The 20,530-nt window shown below is 41.8% G+C and overlaps 2 protein-coding genes across 3 annotated transcripts; one reads left to right on the forward strand and one right to left on the reverse strand.

The window, feature by feature from the left end:
* Nucleotides 1–10,261: 10,261 nt before the first annotated feature.
* Nucleotides 10,262–11,947, reverse strand: trim13 (tripartite motif containing 13). Of its 2 annotated transcripts, none has more exons than XM_061692510.1 (2): nt 11,881–11,947; nt 10,262–11,581 (listed from the first exon to the last, which is right to left on the reverse strand). In XM_061692510.1, the coding sequence occupies exon 2, from the start codon at nt 11,570–11,572 to the stop codon at nt 10,415–10,417; it is 1,158 nt and encodes a 385-aa protein (XP_061548494.1). In that variant the 5' UTR covers nt 11,573–11,581; nt 11,881–11,947; the 3' UTR covers nt 10,262–10,414. The 2 variants fall into 2 exon arrangements, with proteins under 2 accessions (XP_061548494.1, XP_061548493.1); XM_061692509.1 differs by lacking the exon at nt 11,881–11,947 and adding an exon at nt 11,753–11,824.
* Nucleotides 11,948–13,303: 1,356 nt separating this feature from the next.
* LOC133410893 (SPRY domain-containing protein 7-like) lies at nt 13,304–20,180 on the forward strand. Its single transcript, XM_061692511.1, is given in 6 exon segments — nt 13,304–13,336; nt 13,338–13,455; nt 15,556–15,672; nt 16,593–16,759; nt 18,229–18,331; nt 19,335–20,180. Coding segments are annotated over 6 exon segments (636 nt in total). The 3' UTR covers nt 19,433–20,180.
* Nucleotides 20,181–20,530: the final 350 nt, after the last annotated feature.

Raw genomic sequence — 20,530 nt, forward strand, 5'->3', positions numbered from 1 at the left:
CCTCATGGACGGGTTCTGTGATCTTGTAAATAGCGCAGGCCGTCCTCTATGTTCTTGTTCATCTTGATTGCAGTTACGTTATATCTAGTAGACTGGAAAGAGAAATAGCATAACATTAAGTCCAAAAAAAAAGTATTGCAGTAATCTCTCTTCTACTGCAGGAGTTAGGTTCCGGACCACCACCTCAGTAGGTGAAGTCCACAAAGTAGCGACCACTTTTGTATTATTATTTATTATTTATACATATTTGAAGTTGTATGTACCCCCTAGACTTATTGATCTTCCCCACACTCCTATTAACCTATTACCATATGCTTATAAACACTTTCTGTACTCTTAAACACATTTTAGACTCGTAAACATACAGTAATGCAGAGTGGTACTGTACACTATGCACATTTTATTCCTTGTAATATGCATTTTAATGATTTTTTTTCTCTTTTTTTTAATACAGTTTTTAGGTTTTAGGCTAGGAAGTGTTTAATTTACAACTGCAAAAAAAAATGACAGCATACAATCAAAATCCCACGATACAGCGGAGGAACACTGTGTGATTAACTGCTGGAGTACTTCTGTTTTGGTCTATTCCAGTTTAATTAAATCTAGTACGCTGCAGGGAACAAATTAGTGTTTGTTTTGTTTGTTTGTTAGTTTTTTCCCTCACTAAAATAAAAGCATGTGCTGTGCTGTGAACAAGGTCAAAATAATGAAATAATTGGGGATACAAATTTGAATCTTCCTTGTAGTTGTACAGGATTATTATTTTTTTTTTTAATGTGTTACCATTTTATTTATGGCAGTGAGTGAGTGTGCATCTGGTTATTTCAATATTTTTTTTTAAATGGAGTTTGCATTGTGATTACGTGGCATCTGGTAAACAATTGTTTTGTTTTTTTCATTTCGATATTTCTGCGAAGGGAGCACATGTGTCATTGATGTGCTTCGGGTTATTTATTTATGGGAGGGGGGGCACTACATAAGCTGCCGGTGACTCCCTTCCCTCGTAGGTCATTTGAGGCGACGCTTTCACTGCGGAGCAAGATGCGTTCTCATTGGGCGGTTTGCATTTCTGCCACACCAGCCCTTTTCAACACCTCTGTACGAGTGCTTGCTTGATAAGCCACGGCGTCACACTCGTGTTAAAAACCCAAAAAACTGGACTGGGGTCCTCAAAGGTCAATCTGCTGCATTGACTTTTTCATCTTCAAATTTCTTTTCACTCCCCTTGATTGGCAAAGCATGTTTGCTTGTGTCATCTTCATACATTGTATGACCCAAGTATTTGGTACGTTTGAAAAGTTACTTTATCAGAACTGACGTGGACTGCAGGGATGTGCTGCTTCCCATGCTAGTGTGTAATTGTTGCGGTTATATGTACAATTGTAGTAAAAACAATAAGTGGGGATGCCGGCAAAGTATATTAATTTTGCAAGTATAACGTGACGATATACCACGGAGGCAATGTAACTATAGGGGAAACAAGTTTTGCGTATTCAGCGTGACAGCCTTTTTTTTTTTTTTTTTTTTTTTCTCCCTCCTCTCCATGATTTGGAAAATAAACCATGACAAAAAAAAATGGAAAAGCAACAGCACCTTGATTTAAGAACAACCCAATTTACGACTTTTTCAGAATACCAATCATTGCTCGACTGATACTTTTTTTTGTCTTGAGTTATGATGGCAAAATATTTTGAGTAATTCTGCTGTAGTTTCAAACATGACATATTTTTCCAAAAATGACTTTGAAGCACCACCTTCCAAAATAATGATCTATGCTTTTAATTTTTCTTTTTTTTTTTTTTTTATTACTTTCAGGGTTCTCGTTGATGCGTTCATTCAAAATTGAGAAAAGTAATAAATATGTAATGAGTTATGTTATTTTGAGAGAGTAATTGAAATGGTTACGCGAGTGTCACGTTTTCAACAGGGTAACTTGGAATTGTAACCAACTGCATTTCCAAAAATAATCTCCCAACACTTTTGGTGTGTATAAATGTTAAAAATATGAATTCAAGTTACTGTCTTTGCAGCTTTGTACATTTAGACACAACACTTGATTTTGACCAGATCATCCAAATCAAGTGAGTGAAATGTAATTGCATCAAACATGTAGTTGTCATTCAACTGTAACTGTTTAGCACTCTTAAGTGTGAGCGTGCAACGCGTATACAGTACAACATGTATATGGATCTGCTGCCTCTCTAAGTACACATTCAGTTGTGATGCGCTTGTTTTATTTCTTTCTTCATTATTATTCGGGAGACTACATTGGTGTTGTTATTATTATCATTGTTGGTACTATTATACACAGACTAAAGTTAAGAATCTTAGCTACACATTGGCTGCATCTTAGTTCTCTTTTCGAGGGCAATAGGGGGGCTGTTTTGTTTTTTTCCTTTTATTGCAAAGGATTTTTTTGTTTATTTATTTATTACAGTGTTTTACTTTTTTTGTTTCTAGTTAAATATCTCAATTGGCCCTTTGCAGTCGCGGGAATATTTTGAGGGTTCCGCTGTATTAACGTGTCACTTGTACGCACATGAAAAGTCTAATACACCTCGTTGTGTGACACATCATACCACGATCTGCGCACACGTCTCATTACGCGTCAGCATTGTTGTGCCGTTGAACCAGTTTGACTTCACCACACTTTTTTCTCGCCATTTACTCGAGCCAACTCAGTTTCTTTTCCAATCCGGTTTTGATCAAGATACTGTTCTAGAGTCTTAATAAGAGTACATGTAGTGGTGTCCAGGGGTGGGGCTTAAATTATTATACAAATGCAATTGTATTAATAGATATTATTTATTTTAATCCAATCTCATGTTCTTTTCGGGCCCCTTTTTTATACTCCACCTCAAATGTCAGCTTTACAGGTGCCACCTTTGCAGGTGTGTGCTGTGGTGAAGAAGTCTGCCACGGCACACGGTGCCGTCGGTCAAGCTGACCTGGCGATGAAGTGAGCTGCGGCTTTTCTGATTTTCTTTTATCGCTGTGAAAGTATTTAGTTTGTTTGAGCAGACCTTTTTAAGTGTTCTCTCTCTCTCTCTCTCTCTCTATGTGTGTGTGTGTGTGTGTGTGTGTGTGTGTGTGTGTGTGTGTGTGTGTGTGTGTGTGTGTGTAAAAGAATAGCAATAGTTTCACATGCTCTGAAGTCCTGCCAATGAGCTTGAGTTTTCATCACCTCTCATTTGTTTGCGGAAGAACTACTTAGCTGATAACTTTCTAGTGGGTGGGGCATAGATCAAGCATGAGTCGAGATTTTTTTTTATTTTTTCCTCCTTCTTCTTTCTTCTCTCCATTTTAGTAGAGATGAGCAGCCCTTTTCAACATTTTCCTTAATTTGTCAGTGAATTGTGCATTTGTCTATTGTTAATTTCGTGAGCCGGTTACTGCATTCCGGCTTGATGGCTAAAATGTCGGGAATGGGCTTGAGTCTTTCTTGATTGATTTTTTTTTTTTAATTGTCTGTATATACAGTATGCCATTGAGGTTGTCAGGTTGAATCATTATAAAGTTTGTGTGGCGGTACTATTTTCCACGTCAAAAAACATCCAACTCCAACTTCAGTACTGACCTAAGCAAAAAAAAAAAAAAACGAAAAAACAATTTTTTTTTTGGCACAATGAAGAGTAAAGATTTTAATGAAATTTAGTTCTCATATCTATCAAAAGCAATGTTCTAATTTGGTTTTGTTGTCTAATGAGGACGCATATGAAATGGAAATGATCGAGAATCCAAAGAATAAGAAGTGTGCGTTCCCAGATCAGGCTGTGAGCTTTGTTCAAAAAACAGTTTGGGCAAGTAACTTCCGACCGTGACGTCAATTTCATTTTCTCCCTTCGCCTGCTCCTCCTTTCAGTGTAAATGTTGCCGAAAAGTTAAAGAAAATGTTCTGATTTAATCCGACTGAAGCGCAACACACTGACATCTCCCGTGACGATAAGCCTTCTTTTTTTTAATAAGAAGAATTCAAGACTTCACACTTAATGTATCTATACATCTTTTAATTTATATTTTTAAATTATAACATAAAAAACTTTGCATTTTGCATGACGTCATGCATGAAAGTGGTTGAGGATTATTTTTTCATCCAATTCTGAATTATATGACCAGAGGAGAAGTTTTAACTGTATTTTATAACGAATCCACTAATTATTGATGATGTATTACTACTCATGAGGCTCTGGCTGACACATTTTTACGTCCGCGTTGGCGAAGCCGTATCCCCGCCGACTGAGTGAGGAGGGTTACTTGACCTTTGAACTGCAGGGTCAGGTGACTCTTTGAGGCCATTGAGTGGCGAGCAGACGCTGTAGTAAATGGCTTAAAAGGGCTCGGCCTCAAAGGCTGACATGTCTGGACATGCTTCCTGAAAAGGCTGGCAGGGACGCACACACGAGAGAGAGGTTCGAGTTCATAATGGCAACGCTCCTCTGGGATTTAAAAAGAAATTAACTGCGAAAGCACGCTTGTTTATTTAAAAGACTCATTATCCTGACCTGGTCGCGAAAAGTTCTTTTCTATTCTAATATCCATGGCATGGGGGAAGAAGAAAAAAAGAAAAAGAAAAAAAAGCAGGAGCGGGAGGCGCGTAGCTGTACCTTTTGCCTGATGGAACCGCAAAAAACAGTGGAACACATTTTGGAAACAATGTAGTGAATGAATTTCTTGCTTCATAGGACAACCCGGATGACTGACAACCCGGATAAAAATTGACCCGCAAGTCTGAGCATAACACTTATAACAAAAGAAAATTGTGAAAAGGGATGACCGTATCAATTTATTCAGGCATTGTTAATTGTGTAATTAAACTTAAGACTGCGCCCTTTATTAGGGGAAGGTATGTGCAGCATATGATCTTATTGTGTGTGTGTGTGTGTGTGTGTGTGTGTGCGACGCGCCCGCGTGCTTGCGTGTGCTTGGAGTGGATGATGTTATCAGGCCAGTCGAAAATGATTTTCTTCATTTCAGGTCCACTGAGACCTCTGCTGGTAACATCACAGCCTCACTCAATCAACGACCATTATTATAATGATAATTTTGATCTTATTCATTTACATACAGTAGTCCAGCAAGATAATGCTACAATTGTACATGCAGTTGTGTGTGTGTGTGTGTGTGTGTGTGTGTGTGTGTGTGTGTGTGTGTGTGTGTGTGTGTGTGTGTGTGTGTGTGTGTGTGTGTCGACTCAACTGTCGAGAGTACCAGGTATCTTAATAGCATATATATATATATATATATATATATAATTTTATTTTTCCCCATATTTATTCATTTATTCCCCCTCTGTGCACTACTAGGCTTTTTTTCTTAATTTTTCCATCAGCGTGGAAATGTAGCAACATCACTTTTTCACTTTCACTTTTCTGTGAACTTCAGCTTTACAGATGCCACGTGCAGTGTGACACAGGCACAGAGAATAAATCCAATGATTCTTACCGCATGACTCAGCCAGAACCCTCCTCCATCCGTATTGCCAACGTCCTGGTTCCTGTCGGGGGTTTAGATCGTGGCACCAAGTTGACAATTGGAACCTATGCTAATATAAGGTAACTTCCAATTAATAATTACAGGGAACCTATTACGGTCAAACACTATATATATTCCAGGTTGCTGGTCGACCTCTACTTACTAAATGACGTTTTCCATCGGGTCAATCGGTTACCATCGTAAAAACTGTATAGGCTGTGTATGTTTTCAGTAGCATTTGAACATCGTGGCGAGAAAAAAAAAGTTCAGCACTGTTAATATTAAAAAAAATAACAATGATTTTACAAAGGCAGATTGTGAAGGTTTGCAAGCATCTCATTTGTTCGAAATATTCATGTCACGAGAGTATGAAGAACTGGAGCTCAGTCAAAATATAAAAATAAAACCACACGTGCATGATTTTTCAGCTTGTTTAGTGCCGTGCAACTCTAAGATGTAACATTCGAGCAAACACACGTACAGTATGGTGACGCGTGAATGTCACTGCCCTGAATGGGAATAAATGAATCATTTTAACATTTGTAACTGTCATAACAACTGTGTAACAAATTAACCACTGTTCATGTTAAAATATTGATACAAGACAAATGACAGAGGCATAATAAAAAGTTTTGCAAGAGTCTAATTTTTTGTCGTATTCTTGTCACAAGTGTAAAAACAATATCCTCTGTAATTCATAAAAACTCCTCCTTTGCATTTTTAAAAAATATTTCCTGTCATGCAACTGTAAGATGAAACAGAACTCTACCGAACACGTTTAGGTGTTAAATGTGAATCTGCTGCCTTCAGGTCACTTTTCTTCTTAAACACTTTCTTGAAGCTGTCCCTTAGTTTAGAATTACGTGCAATAAAAGCCAAAGAAAAAGTAAAAACGCACCTCCAGAGTACTCTGACTGCTGAGGCCCGCTTATTTGCGAGGGACATCGTGAACCCGGCAGCCAACAGTGAAAATCGGCCACCCAAAAGGGTTTTGTAATTGCCCATACGTGCCGCAAGGTGGCGGCAGAGCACTTCCATCTATTAGACAAGGCTACGGCCTGACTCAATGAAGCTCCTCTCTTTACCTCGACATAGTTGCTTGGCGCTAAAGCATTTCCTATGTTAGAAGTGGATATGGCAATTTCTGCAAATAATTTAGGATAAGTTCTCAAAACAATTGGCGCACACACAATTCAATAGTGATTCAGCAAATGCAATTCATCTCCCGGCCAGTGGGGGGCACTTTGCATGTGAGTGCCGTTGTACGGACGGAAGACGCGCTCGACCAAACGACAACAAAATGGCGACTAATGTAGTCTTTGCACTGGAAGCCAAACAAACTTTTGCCTTTCGTCCCTCGCGCGACTGATCGCGGAAGTATTTTATACACACTGAACGCGCGTTTGCTTCTTTTGCGCCTCGCTTATTGCTCCTCCCACTTCGGGCCGTCTTCGCCGGCGACTCGTCACCATGGACGGTTCATTTGGAATTTTTTTGGGGGGGGGGGGGGGGGGGGTTTAGTGAAGAAAGGACCAGCAACTGTCACAATGTGGCAAATATGCTAATTAATTAGGGATTACTTCAAAACCCTGCAAATAGTAATAGTAACCCTAATAAGTAAAGAGATATTGTTTAGGTGCACTTAATTTTTTCAATACGGAGCTGTCATCATGTTTTGACTTTAGTACTCCATATGTGCAAATAAGTTATTGTGCGCATCTTTTTATTTTTATTTCAATTTCCAAGAAGAAATAAACATGAAGTTGACATGCACTTTACTTTTTCAATGTTTATACACAGCTGTCATAAATATATACAAGTGCACAATTTGTGCATTTAAAAAAATAATAATAATAATTTTCATGCTTTACTGCTTAAAAAACATGTGACATATGTCACTTGGCATCAAAAATAACTATTTTGAAATGTACTCTGAATAATTTGTGTATTTCTTACTGAACTGATATGAGAGCATTTAAGTTAATCTCGAATCGCAACCTGAAGAATGGAAATCGAATGGTGAGGTTCTGCGCATTGCAGCTGACGCCTCGCGCGACTTGACTTCGAACCGTGAACTTCAGCGCGACTTTAGCCCAATATTGTGTCACCGACGTTGTTTTGCCATTGTGCGTTTCAGGGCGTCCAGTGCGACCAGAGGACCCGAGCGCGTCAATGGCGGGTCCGGCAGAAGCTCCGCCGGCCAGATCGCGACTGTTGTGGCAGTGCCGTAGCAGCACGGAATGGTTTGTGGGTTACACTGAGATGCAGGCCATGCCGTGCTGCCACAGTGAAGCCCGACCCGCTCGTCCGGACGGGAGCCGCCGCGGCGCTCGTGGCGTATCGGCGCAGGTCTCTTGACTGTAGCAGCACGTAAATATTGGAGTGGACTCTTTCGGCCGAAGTCTCCAGTATTGATCGTGCTGCTGAAGCAAAGATGACCGCTCGCTCGCAAACGCAACCGCCACGGCAAAGCCTGTTGTCAAGCGTCTGAATGTTTCTGTGAATAAACATGCTGCATTTGAGATTTTGCCTGTCTTTCGTGTCTTCACATCTCCCTTTAACAGAAAACATTCCACCTATGACCAAAAAAAAAATAAAAAAAACTGTTCATGAGTTGACAGAAAATATGTTAAGCCCATTTGAACTCTGTTGCTAACCAAAAAAGCAGTACCTCAACAATCTGTGAACGCTCCCACGTTGGGAGCTCCAACTTCTTTATTACGCTTCGACTACAACTCTCATTCTAGTGTGCTGACGTGACTGCTCCACAATGTTGTGTGTCTGTGTTGATACTGTATGCGGCAAAGACTTGTGTTTTTCAACCCATGTTTCCATAGTAATCATTTTGTTGTTTTAAACTCCACTTTTACTTGACCTCAATTGAGATATTCATTTTAATTTTATAAACCCCCCTCTCCCCCAAAAAAAAAATCCCCCCCCCCCCCCCCCCCCCCCCCCCCCCCCCCCCCCCCCCCCCCCCGTCTGCAGTTGAGTAAATACACGTTCCTACTGGGCACTGTTGGAGGAAATGCAGTCCAAACGATTTCAATGTGCCCGCTTGACAGTCCGCGATCCATTTTGGCTCCCGGACCAAAGTTTGGAAAACATCGACATCCTTGAAGCTTCATTCATCCTTATTCAAATTTACTATGCAAACATTACCGTTTTGCAAAGAAAACACTCGCAACTTTTAACATCCAAAACGTCACAATGAGCATTTGTTTGATCGCTGAAGCACCCCCCACACACACACACACACACACACAACGTAAATTTCGCCAAACGATGACTTCGTTAAAAACTGAAATGGCCCTGATACGAAAAATTTTCCCCGCACTAAAACTAGACGAACGCCCTTATTTATGTATTCATAATGGATTGCGTTTGAACATATTTAATGCTGCATATTGACAATTTGTGCTCCATTTATGTTTCGTGTGCTTTATTCCATTTCATATTTCAATATAATTGTCAGTTTTGATTTTTAATCTAAATGCATGACAACTTTTTCTTTTTTTTTTTTCCCCTCTGCAAGGCGCGACCACTTCTATCTACCAGAAATGCAACATTGTGTTTCTTTTTTGTTTGGGTTTTTTTTTTTTCGACTTAATATAACGTAAAAAAAATCATAATTAATAAATGAACCACATTTTTGGGGGTGATTCGCTATATTTCGGTGACTGCAAAATGCATGTGGCCTCGCATATAGATCAACAGGCCTCTTTTTTCGGGCCTTTAAAATGAATACTATTGTAAAATTACTCGTATAAAGATACAGCTTGTTTTTCATATTTCTGAATTTGTGTTGATTCCCCCCCCCCCCCCCCCCCCCCTCGTTATTTTGATGTCATTTAAAAGGGGAAGTTCTCACGACTCGGAATATTTCATGACAGCATTATTGCGACACGGACGTGGGAACACAACACTGCGTATCATTTGGAATTTGTCATCGAGATGCTGCACTTTGGTTTTTCACAACAGGTCTGTTCAAGAAAGAAATTAGATGTGTGTTATTTAAACTTTATTTTACGTCATAAAAATGGGGATTCGTATTGGGAAAATATGCATCATTTTTCTTTGGTGGGGGGGCTTACATGCGCTATAATGCGTGCAAAGTGTCGGCACTTATTGCAATATACAGTATTTGTTTTATATTATCTGCTTTAATTGGCTCACATTTATTAAAACATCCACATCAAGTGCAACGTCTGCCAACCCGTCGTTAGTTTTTTTTGGGACCAAAAAATAAATAAATGGACAAAATCCCACGTTTGCATGATGTTTTTATTTGCAGTTATATTTGGAGGCCCAATAAAATATGAAATAATGTAAACGTGGTGCGTTTATTTCGTGCTATATTTGCCTGGCAACAGATCTATATATATATATATATATATAGATGTGTGAGTGTGTGTCACTGCTGACCACTGAAGCCCAGGTTGTTTTTCTAAATAGATTTCAGACAAAGCCATGTCCACATAATTGAGATTATAATGTTGCGTTACATAAACATTGCTCTGACATTTTGTCATTTTCACATAAATCTGTCCGCCAAATTAACAATATGCGTGTCGGACGAGACCGATCAAATGTTATTTGTGTAAATGTGTAACAAACGTTTACGGTAATGGTGGCTTTTGAGCAGGATAGCTGCCTTTCTTCCGTGATTTTTTTCCCTGAATATTTCACGCAGGCCCTGTTATGCGACGACTGTCACCTTGAAGAGCCACGCGTGGAGAAATGTTTACATCTAGTGTAGCATCCAATTGAATTCAAACAAGCATAGAAAAAGTGATCGATTTGTTTTATTTGGCAAAATCTTAAGAAAGAGGAAAAGTGAACATTTCATTAGATTGTGCGTAAGAAATTGAGGTACTACTCATTTTGCATCCGCGCTGCAGACGTGACAGGTGGTCCCGAACGGAGCCAAATCCAATTTCCTTCACTGAATCAACGTACAGCCGCCAAAGTAAGTGACTGCGGAGTCTATGAATTTGCCCACGACCCGCGTGGATGCGCCGGTCACCTCCCACAGGTGCTCCCGGGCCGCAGCCGCCACCGCCTCGGGCACCACGAGCAGCAGCGTGGACGCCGCCAGGAAGACGCCCCACGCCAGGAGCACCGGGGCGAATCTGCGCACGTACCGACGTGACCCCCCCGTCGCCGTCGCCGCCGCCGCCGCCGCCCTCTCGTAGGGCACCGTCATCTTGTCGACGTCACAGAGCCTCACGGCGTCCCACTTTTTGACGTCGAGCGGCGCCACTTCTGGGGGTGTCCGAGCAGCGGGAGGCGTCGCGTCCCCGGTCGCCTCCTCCTTCAGGGCTGACAGCGTTTGTCGAAAGTCGTGCATGCGCTCCAGAAAGCCGAGCGGCTCCGTGACGCCGCGGAAGGCCTCGGCCGAGGCCAGCGCGCTCCTCTGGCGGTCCAGCGTGTCGCGCAGCCTCGTCATCTCCGGCTCGAACGCCTGCATGACGGCCAGCCTCCCCGTCTCGAAGTCGCACAGGATCTCGCTCTTTTTGCTCTCCAGCGCGGCCGCCAACTTGTCGAAGTAGTCGCTCGCCCGCTCGGCGTCCTCGTTGACCGCCTGGAGCGCCCTCTTCTTGGCGGCTCGCAGCGTCTCCAGGCGGGCGAGGGCACCCGGGCACGGCCAGCCCTCCGCGCCGCGCAGCAGCTCGTCGAAGGCGCGCCTTTCCCGCTCGTACGCCTCCACCAGGGAGCAGAAGCGGTGGCCCCGGTGCTCGTCGGCGGTCGCGCAGCAGCCGCAAATGAGCCCCAGGTCGGTGGCGCAGAACATGTTGAGCGGCTGACCCGCGTGGTGGGCGCACACGCCCGTCTTGGGCGTCACCTTCAGCCGGGCGTACTTCTCCACGATGCCGCGTAGGGAGTAGTTGACCTGCAGGCTGCTGGCGCCGTTGTGTGGGCTCTCCTTGCGGCACGTCGGGCACTTGAACGGCGACCGGGAGAAAGCCGAACCCCGGGGGTTCTCCAGGAGAGTCTCCAGGCACCTCCGGCAGAAGCTGTGCGAGCAGAGCAGGACTCGGGGGTCCTCGAAGAGACCGCAGCAGATCGGGCACGTCAGCTCCTCCTCCAGCTGCTCCATGTTGGGCTCCTGTCAACACACACACATTTAGAAAAAAAAAATGTGGCTGTCACGTTGGAGCTTCCCCACCGCGGGACTCATTTGCGTGGCGTGACTTGTCGTCTCCGCGAGAACGACGTCGAACGTAACGTAGCGTTTGAAAGCTCAAAATGGACGCGCACGGAAAAAAAAAACAACAACCGAGAGCGACGTCGAACCCCGAAAAGCACCACCGCCGTCGCGGTCTCCGTGACACATTAAGCGGGCGATAGTAACAAGTGGTGTTGGGGAAGGGGGGGGGGGAAAAAAAGAACCAAGAGCTCACTCACCAGCTGGTGGGCGACGACGCAATCAGGGCGCTTGTTGCCGAGCAGACTTCATCAACCTACTTCCGGGTTCACGTTTAACCCCGTCCGCCCCGGACTTTGGCAAATTAAAACGAAGCCATAACAAACACTCATTCGTCTGTCTGTTTTCTCATAATAAAACCTGGTCACTTTAAACAACACTGTACTTTGATGTCTTATTTATTTTAATTAAAGTTTACATGCAACGATAATCATTTTACGTTTTTTACCAACGATGGCTTTTTGTTGACAGTCTCTTGAGAGCCGAAAAGAGGCGGGTGGGGCTGTTGCCATGCAAAACACGATAGCGTGGAAAAACTGTCAACTTGGGTTTTAAGCCCCACTTGCGCACATTCTTGTGCCACTTCTGCCACTACGTGCGTGAGAACATATCGGGATCAAATATGCATATTCAACCAAATAAAAAATTACCTGGCACGATATGAGTGAATATATAATATATATTAATAATATATTTATATTGTATATATTATATACAATATATATATATATATATACACACTTACGTTGTATGATACTAATAAAATATATAAAAATATTGAGTGGTACTTGGAACTGTTCATAATTCCCTCCCCATTGACGAACAAGTGGTGAGCAGTGTTGTACTTGCGTCATACATACCTTTTGGAATTACTGTTTGGCGAAAAGGTTCAACTTCCCTTTCATCGGATCACAACACACGTTACCGCATGCATTTGTAAATGTTCTGATTGTTGTCACATGTACTAAACTGCCAGTACTCGCCAGAAATTCCTTCGATGTCGGCCCTCTGGAACCGACCCTGACCAGTTTTCTTCTCGTCTTTTCATCAGTTTTGTAGGGACGTCGAGTTCTTGGTCGTGTTACTGTTGTGTCATATTTTCCCACTTGATGATGACTGTCTTCGCTGTGTTCCATGATATCTTCAATGCATTTTTGGAATAGGGGTGTGTAGATGTTTTAAATGCACTTCATTTATCTACTGTGTCTAATATTGCAGATATCGCTAAATCGATATCGCTATGACTGTCAATCAAAACTGCGCATTATTATATTTGTAAATGTCTACTCGGTGATGCGTCTCATGTGTAAGAGCTGTGCTTTGTCCAGTAAGTATGCCTATGATAAAACACAGAAAATTCCCATTTAATTTAGATGAACGTGCTTCATATTTGCCCGTCCCTTCCAACTCACTTTGTAACCCACGCGTGGTTATGTAACATCCATCTCCAATAGTCAGCAAGTCACGTGTGGGAAATTTCGCCCCAGATTCTTTTTTCTTCCCTTGTTTCCATGCCATCAGGAGCAACTGCCGATCGTTGCCGCTGTGATTGGATGGGCGGTAGCATGATGTAAGTCCGACCTCCGCCTCACGGTGTCGCTGCGGTTTAAAGTGTCCTCATATATGGACGCTTTCCGGAAGTGGCGCAGTGTGTTCTGTTGCTTGGAAGATGGCGGCGATGTTTACGTGCTGTCTCAACTGCTGCGGGGATGGAGGCTCGGGACATATCCAACTTAAAGAAATGCCCACTGTTCAGTTAGACACTCATCGCATGGGTAAAATACGTTTACCTTTTCTACGCGGGTTTATACGCAGACATTTATATCACTGTATTCGGTCAATCTACGTGTTTTGCTCCTTGGCTATTAGGTAACTTGACACTAGCTACAAGCTCCCATATTTAATGTCAATATTTCTCTCGCATTCCACCTGTTTAGTAATTTAACACATTGTAGTGGAATTACCAGCCATGTGTGCATTTGAACGTCTCTATAAATGTCTGCCCCTGAGGGAACATGTTGTTTTCGGCTTGCTTACATTGAATGTTTGCTTGCTATTTGACCCACCCATCCGTTTTCTATTCTGCTAATCCTCACTAGGGTCGCCGGTGAGCTGAAACCTATCCGAGCTGGCATTGGGCGAGAGGCGGGGTACACCCTGGACTGGTTGCCAGCCAATCGCAGGGCAGGAATAGACGAACAACCATTCACAAATATAGACAATTTAGAGTCAGTCAGTGAACCTAATCTGCATGTGTTTAGAAACGTGGGTTGAAACCAGAGAAAACCCACACAAGCACCGGGAGAACGTGAAAACTCCACACAAGAAGGCAGGAGCTGAGGCAGATGTGCTAACCATTTGTCTACTGCGCCTAGCACGGTTAATCTCGTGGTAATTGTAGTTGGTGCCACGAAAATTGAATTAGTGTGCTTGTTTTTAACAGCATTTTTCATATTTTTTTTGTGTATCACGGGTTTTGGTTTTGATCATATACACGTTTGCTTTCAATTCCTTGCGTATTTAATTTTGTTTTGACTTTCGGTCCTCCACCCTCTAAGAAGTCACGACACTGAGACGCCACATTGGTATTGGAGAAAAGTAAACGTTTCAGCAGTTTGCCAGTGAACAGCATAGCTCTAGTTTTCAGCCACCTTTAGCAAAACGACAACTTTAACAAATACCAGAGGATAGTTTTTGGCAAGAAAATGTCGGTCTGGTGATGGGTTGTTCCCCTCACTGGAGACTAAAATGCTTAAACAGTGCAACACTTTGCATTGTTTTTGACCAGCCCTTCTTTGTACTCGTCACTGCGGTTATCCCGCACGCACTTTGCCTTTATACTCAAATGCAACCCACGCGCGCTGTTTTGAAAGTGTGCTGCAGTTCTCTAAGTCGGGGGTGTTCCTACGGCTGGTATTGGCTAGGACGCCACAGGGTGGAGTTTCCTCTGCAATTTGGGGCCATTTCCGGTAGCTATTTTCACGTTCCTTTCTGTAACAAGGAACAAAGCAGCAACAATGGCGACCGCGGAACAGAGTCTGCTAAAACAAAATGGACCTAGATGACCAGATGATGTGTTTAATTAAGTTGCAAAATCGATCGCGGAGGCGGCGACGTAGGTGCTATATGGGACTGGGAGGAACGGTGATTACATCATCACAGCATGTGATTAAAACGGACCAATCACGAGAGATGATCTCCGCGGCATTCTATGCGCCGCAACAATTTTTGCCGTGTGCGCGTCAAGCGGCACAGAGGGGCCGCGCGGCCCAAGATGTCAGTCACGCGATGCAATGCGGGAGTATAAAGAGGCCTTCAGTCTTCATTGCGTTGAATAGGCAGTCGTTATGCAAACCATTTTTGAGGATGATGTGGAACGGTTGACAACAAATATCACACTGGCAGAACGCCAGTGGAAACTCCCCAGCATCAATGCTGTTTTACCCCATTACAAAATGGTGGCTACTTCTTTATATCATATGACGTTTCAAGGTTAAGAATTTGCGCAGCAGACTAAGAATGTGCGGTCAGTCGACACAAGAAGACACGCTCAGTTACCGCTGTGTGTAATGTTTTTCCTTTGAGTGTTTTATACTTAAAGCCTAGACGTGTTCTCCGTACAAATATTTACTGTGATTCTGACTTGACTCCTGTGTGAGCACATATTAATGATAGTCTACGCCACGTTCTGACTTGCATACAAATTTGGGTGGCCTCGCCCCCGTAGGAACGGAACTCTGGTGTAAACAGAGGATTCCCCCTACTCGACTGCTCAACTTAATCTGTGGCGAACTGTCTCTGACACTGCTTTAATTTGTCATTTGGCTTTTAAAGGATTTACAAAGGGCTGACTGACTGTTTCTCTTGTATTGCAGGCACAGATGTTGTCATAGTAAAGAGTGGCCGCAGGGTATGTGGCACTGGAGCGTGCCTGGCCAACGCTCCTCTGCACCAGAACAAAAGTTATTTTGAGTTCAAGATCCAGTCTACTGGTGAGTTCTCACCTACTGATGTTGATCTCATATATATCTGTGTGTGTGTGTGTGTGTGTGTGTATATATATATATATATATATATATATATATATATATATATACACACACACACACACACACACACACACACACACACACACATTCATTTTCTCATGGAACCTCTGAGGTTAACCACAATGCCTTCGTGGACACAGGTCATTCTGATAATCCTTCATTTACTGTACATGTGATGTTTTTTTTTTTTTTTTTTTTTTTTTGCTTTTTAATGTTCTTAGTAGTAATACAAGTGAAAAAGTAAGACAACCCCTGCATAATAGAGCACAAACATAATTGTCACCCTTTGATATGTGACCTGGGTTTAGTGTTGAGCTAGAGATGAGTCAACTTTTCAACATTCTGTGTCATACAAGTGTAAAAAATAAGTAAACAACTGTCATATAAAATCAAGTAACAGAATAGCCCCGGAGAAGCCCAGAAGTCTAGTTTGCACGGACGGAAGTGCAAGGCTCGCCTTTCCCCACGACCTCGTCTGCGTGTGCAGGGTGCACTGATGATATCGGCCTCTCACTTCTGTACTAATCTGTTATTTATTTATTTAAAAAAAATTTTTAATCCCCTCTTCCCGACCTTGTTGTCGCTGGAGTCCCTTAAATTCATGGCGACCCTGCACTTTGCCACCGTGAATTCCTCAGCGACAGAAGAAGCAAGGAAAACCAAACACACTTGTGGAGATAGTTTTCACGCGCTTGCTGAAGTCTTAAGAGATATCGCATATGAAATTTAAACATAATTTTACCCACGTTTTTGGTCATTTGGAATTTGAAAGTTCTGCTTTACCGTACACAGTGACTCCCTGGTTTTCCCGTTTCTGTCGTGCTTGTGAATCCCGCGCTGTTGATGCGTGTATGTGTTAAAAGGTGTGTGGGGAGTGGGCGTGGCCACCCAGAAAGCCAATCTCAATCAAGTGCCTTTAGGCCGAGACTGCAACAGCCTCGTCCTGAGACATGACGGCTGCGTCGTCTACAACAACGAAGAGAAGAACCGCCTGCCTGCCAACAATCTCCCGCAGGAGGGCGACATTGTGGTGAGTGCCATTTGGAATCTGAACGTTTTCCTCTTTTGTGTGTTCATAACAGAACTACAAATCTCACAATAGGTTAAAATGGCGTCTTTTCTGTCTATTTGAAGGAATTTATGACTTTTGCCATCATAGCGATACTGCAGTCTGGCTAACTCCACCAAGCGAAAAGTGTGTTTTGGTAGCTGTTACTTAGTTAACTCAAAAATGATTCATACCATACCAAATGATTGCATTCCTTGAAAATTAGTTGTACAACCAGATATTTTGAATGGTATTTATTTCCCACTGGATATTTGTTTTATTTTAGGTTTTAATTAATCATTTATTCATTTTTTTGTTTAAGACAAAATTTGTTTTATAAATAAAAGGAGAAAAGATGAGAGAACTGCGATTTGTTTCATGTATTTTTATTGAAATAAAAAAAAATCAAAATGTCTGGGTTAGGGAGCAACCTGGAGTACCTGCAGAAACCTGCAGTGCGACAAACACATGCAAAATCCACAAAAGACGGACAGAGCTACGAGACAGACATGCCAACCACTTGCCTCAGTTAGAGATAATGAGGGAACGTATGTTTTTTTTTTTTTTCATTTTTCAACATTATTCATCCACCTGATCTCATTGGAAAATGTTGAGGGAAGGACTATTAGCATTATCTAACTAACTTTAAATTCAAAACACTGGATATGCATGTTATGCACGTTGCATTGTGCTCATGCAACATTTTGTCAAAACGTATAATAGGCCGGCACGGTGGATGACTAGTTAGCACATCTGCCTCACAGTTCTGGGAACCGGGGTTCAAATCCCGGCCCCGCCTGTGTGGCGTTCTCCCCCATACCTGGGTGGGTTTTCTCCAGGCACTCCGGTTTCCTCCCACATCCCAAAAACATGTGTGGTAGGTTGATTGAAGACTCTGCATTGCCCGTGAGTGTGAATGGTTGTTTGTCTCGATGTGCCCTGCGATTGGCTGGCGACCCGTTAAGGGTGTACCCCGCCTCCCACCCGAAGATAGCTGGGATAGGCTCCAGCAGCCCGCGACCCTAGTGAGGATAAGCGGTAAAAAAAAAAAAAAATGGATGGATGGATGAATAATGTCTGCTTCCCTTTTGGGCATGTGGGGTAGTGACCCACCAGATCCAGCAGAGGGAGCTGCAGTAAAAGAACAACAACTGTTACAATACCTTGTGGTCTTCTTTGGCCATACCTTTCCTTGTGGGCACACTATGATGCCCATCTGCCGAATTGAGTTTTTTTTTTTAAAACAAAAACATGCCCAACATCACCGGGCAATGCATGGAACCAGTGACCGCACACAAACGTTTTAAGGCTTCCTGCTAACTTCTAGCATCAATCAGCGCGTTGTCATCAACTATAGATTGAAAACACTGGCTATGCACGCATTCAGAAATTATGAATAATTTGGAACATGCTACCTAATGCCTGAAATCACATACGTACGTCATCCACAGGGCCTCACGTACGATCATGTGGAGATGAACTTGTATCTGAATGGGAAGAACATGCATTGTCCTGCATCGGGGATAAGAGGCACTGTGTACCCCGTTGTGTACGGTGAGTGCATCTGTTATTCATGCATCAGCACAACATTTTAGAAGATTCATAATTATTAACATAAGGGAGCATGTGATTTTTGTTTTGTTTTTAATAAAAAAAATTTAACCACAGTTTAAGTTGTCATCCACTGAGGGGCTGCATCAGGACAACTTTTGCTCATCTGTCGGTTGTGGCAAAGCATTGCACAGAGGAATATTTTTGCATATTTTACATCATAAAAAATGGATTAATATCTATTATTAATCTAGTCAAAGTATTTTGAAATTAAAGGCTATCATCAGGCATCCTATTATCAAAGGATGCAAAATTGCCTTCAAATTAAGCACAACAAATCTGACCTCATTCGAGAGCCTTATTATTGTAAACGGTTTCTTGGTAAATGTACAAGGATAGCAAATGTGTAATCTAGATGAGATCTGGATTAAACTTTATTTGACATTACAGATTTTTAACCTGCATATGCAGCACTCTCTTTTTACATGCAAATTTCAGGAAAATTTGTATTTTAAAATGTCCCCTGAAATTTCACAATTATTAAATTTATTTATTCCTTTATTTAGTTAAATTATTTAATGTAATTATTTTGTATTATGTTATTTAACTGAGTTAATGTATGAGCTCTCACCGAAATCAAATGGTGCCCATCTTTAGAATATTTTAATCTAAGATTAAACAATTTTTCTCCTCGCACATTTTGGGAAATATTTGACAGATTTATTTTGATTCAATTAACTGGGTTTATTTTGTATTGATTTAACGGAAAATATATTTGTTAAATTCACTGTGTGCACTTATAGCATCGTGGAAAGAACATTTTCACATCGCAGCGACTAAACCTCCATAATGACTTTTTTTTTTTTTTAACATTCAAACAAGCAAATATTGACATTACTTTATTTATATTGATGATGTAATTATTTAAGTTTATGTATTGTGTGTGTGTATATATATATATATAAAAATTGTTCCTCACTTTGCATTTTCTGTTATGCCGTTCCAGTGGACGACAGCGCCATCTTAGACTGCCAGTTCAGTGACTTCTACCACACTCCTCCGCAAGGATACGAGAAGATCCTCTTTGAACAACAAATCTTCTAAACGAGCGCCTTTTATCATTGTCATTGTCACCCTCACACACCGTATCACTTGTCATGTTTTGATTGCGATTGTCTGATCATCTCTGGCCGATGCCGCCCCCGTCGTTCCAGAATGCGTGGCCTTGAAGGATGCTGATTTGTTATGATTTTCCGCATATACGGAGGTCTTTTACGAGTGGGGAGAATGATCCAGTTAGGATTCCTGATGAATTCTAACACTTCCAGTAGCCTCCTAAGATTTCCAATCAAAGTGGATGCTTTCAGGATCAGAAGCCATTTCTTGGGATATTTCTCCACGTGTGTCACAGATCAAACGTCAAACAATCTTAATTATTTTCTTTTAGTGAATCGATCACTTTCACCTGAGTTTATGAGGGTCACTATCAAAACCGGGAATATGGCAATTTATGTGTTTGTCACGTGTTTGAATATGGCAATTTATGTGCTTGTGTGTTTTGAACTGACGAAAAATAACTTGGTAGCTATTGAGACTGAAAGACAAGTCATTTCCACAAACACCTGCTGAGCCCCTCCTCCAGATATCTATACCTTGACATCTTTTATCACATATTTATTCTTAAATATATCAATATTATCAAAAGTGGTGTCGCTCGGCTCTGAAGCTGAGATGCTGTGTGGTTCATATTGTTGCAGCAGTTACGTTTCCAACTATGTACTTGTCTTAGTTTGCACTGTGATTGTACAAGCAAATCCAAATACTGTTGATTAAACGTTTGTGTCTGCAGGAATTGCTCGTTTTTATTGAATTATTCATTGCCGGGTGGGGATTTTTATATACGGTACATTTATCTGTAATTTTTACACTAACATCTATTTAATTCATTTTGTTGAAACATGTATTATTACAAAAAACTGCAGTCAGATAATTTAAAAAAAGGAAAATGTTCAAAATTATAGATTTATTCAGTAAAAAAAGTGATAAAGAATCCCAATTAGTCACCGTGAAACAAATATATTTAATGTTCAACCTGATAAACAAATAATCATTAACTTAGAATTGTATGGCTGCAACACGTTCCAAAAAAGCTGGGACCCGTGGCAAAAAAAACTGAGAAAGTTGAGGAATGCTCATCAAACA

Source organism: Phycodurus eques, chromosome 12 (assembly GCF_024500275.1).
Source record: "Phycodurus eques isolate BA_2022a chromosome 12, UOR_Pequ_1.1, whole genome shotgun sequence".
In the NCBI taxonomy this organism is placed as follows: domain Eukaryota; kingdom Metazoa; phylum Chordata; class Actinopteri; order Syngnathiformes; family Syngnathidae; genus Phycodurus; species Phycodurus eques.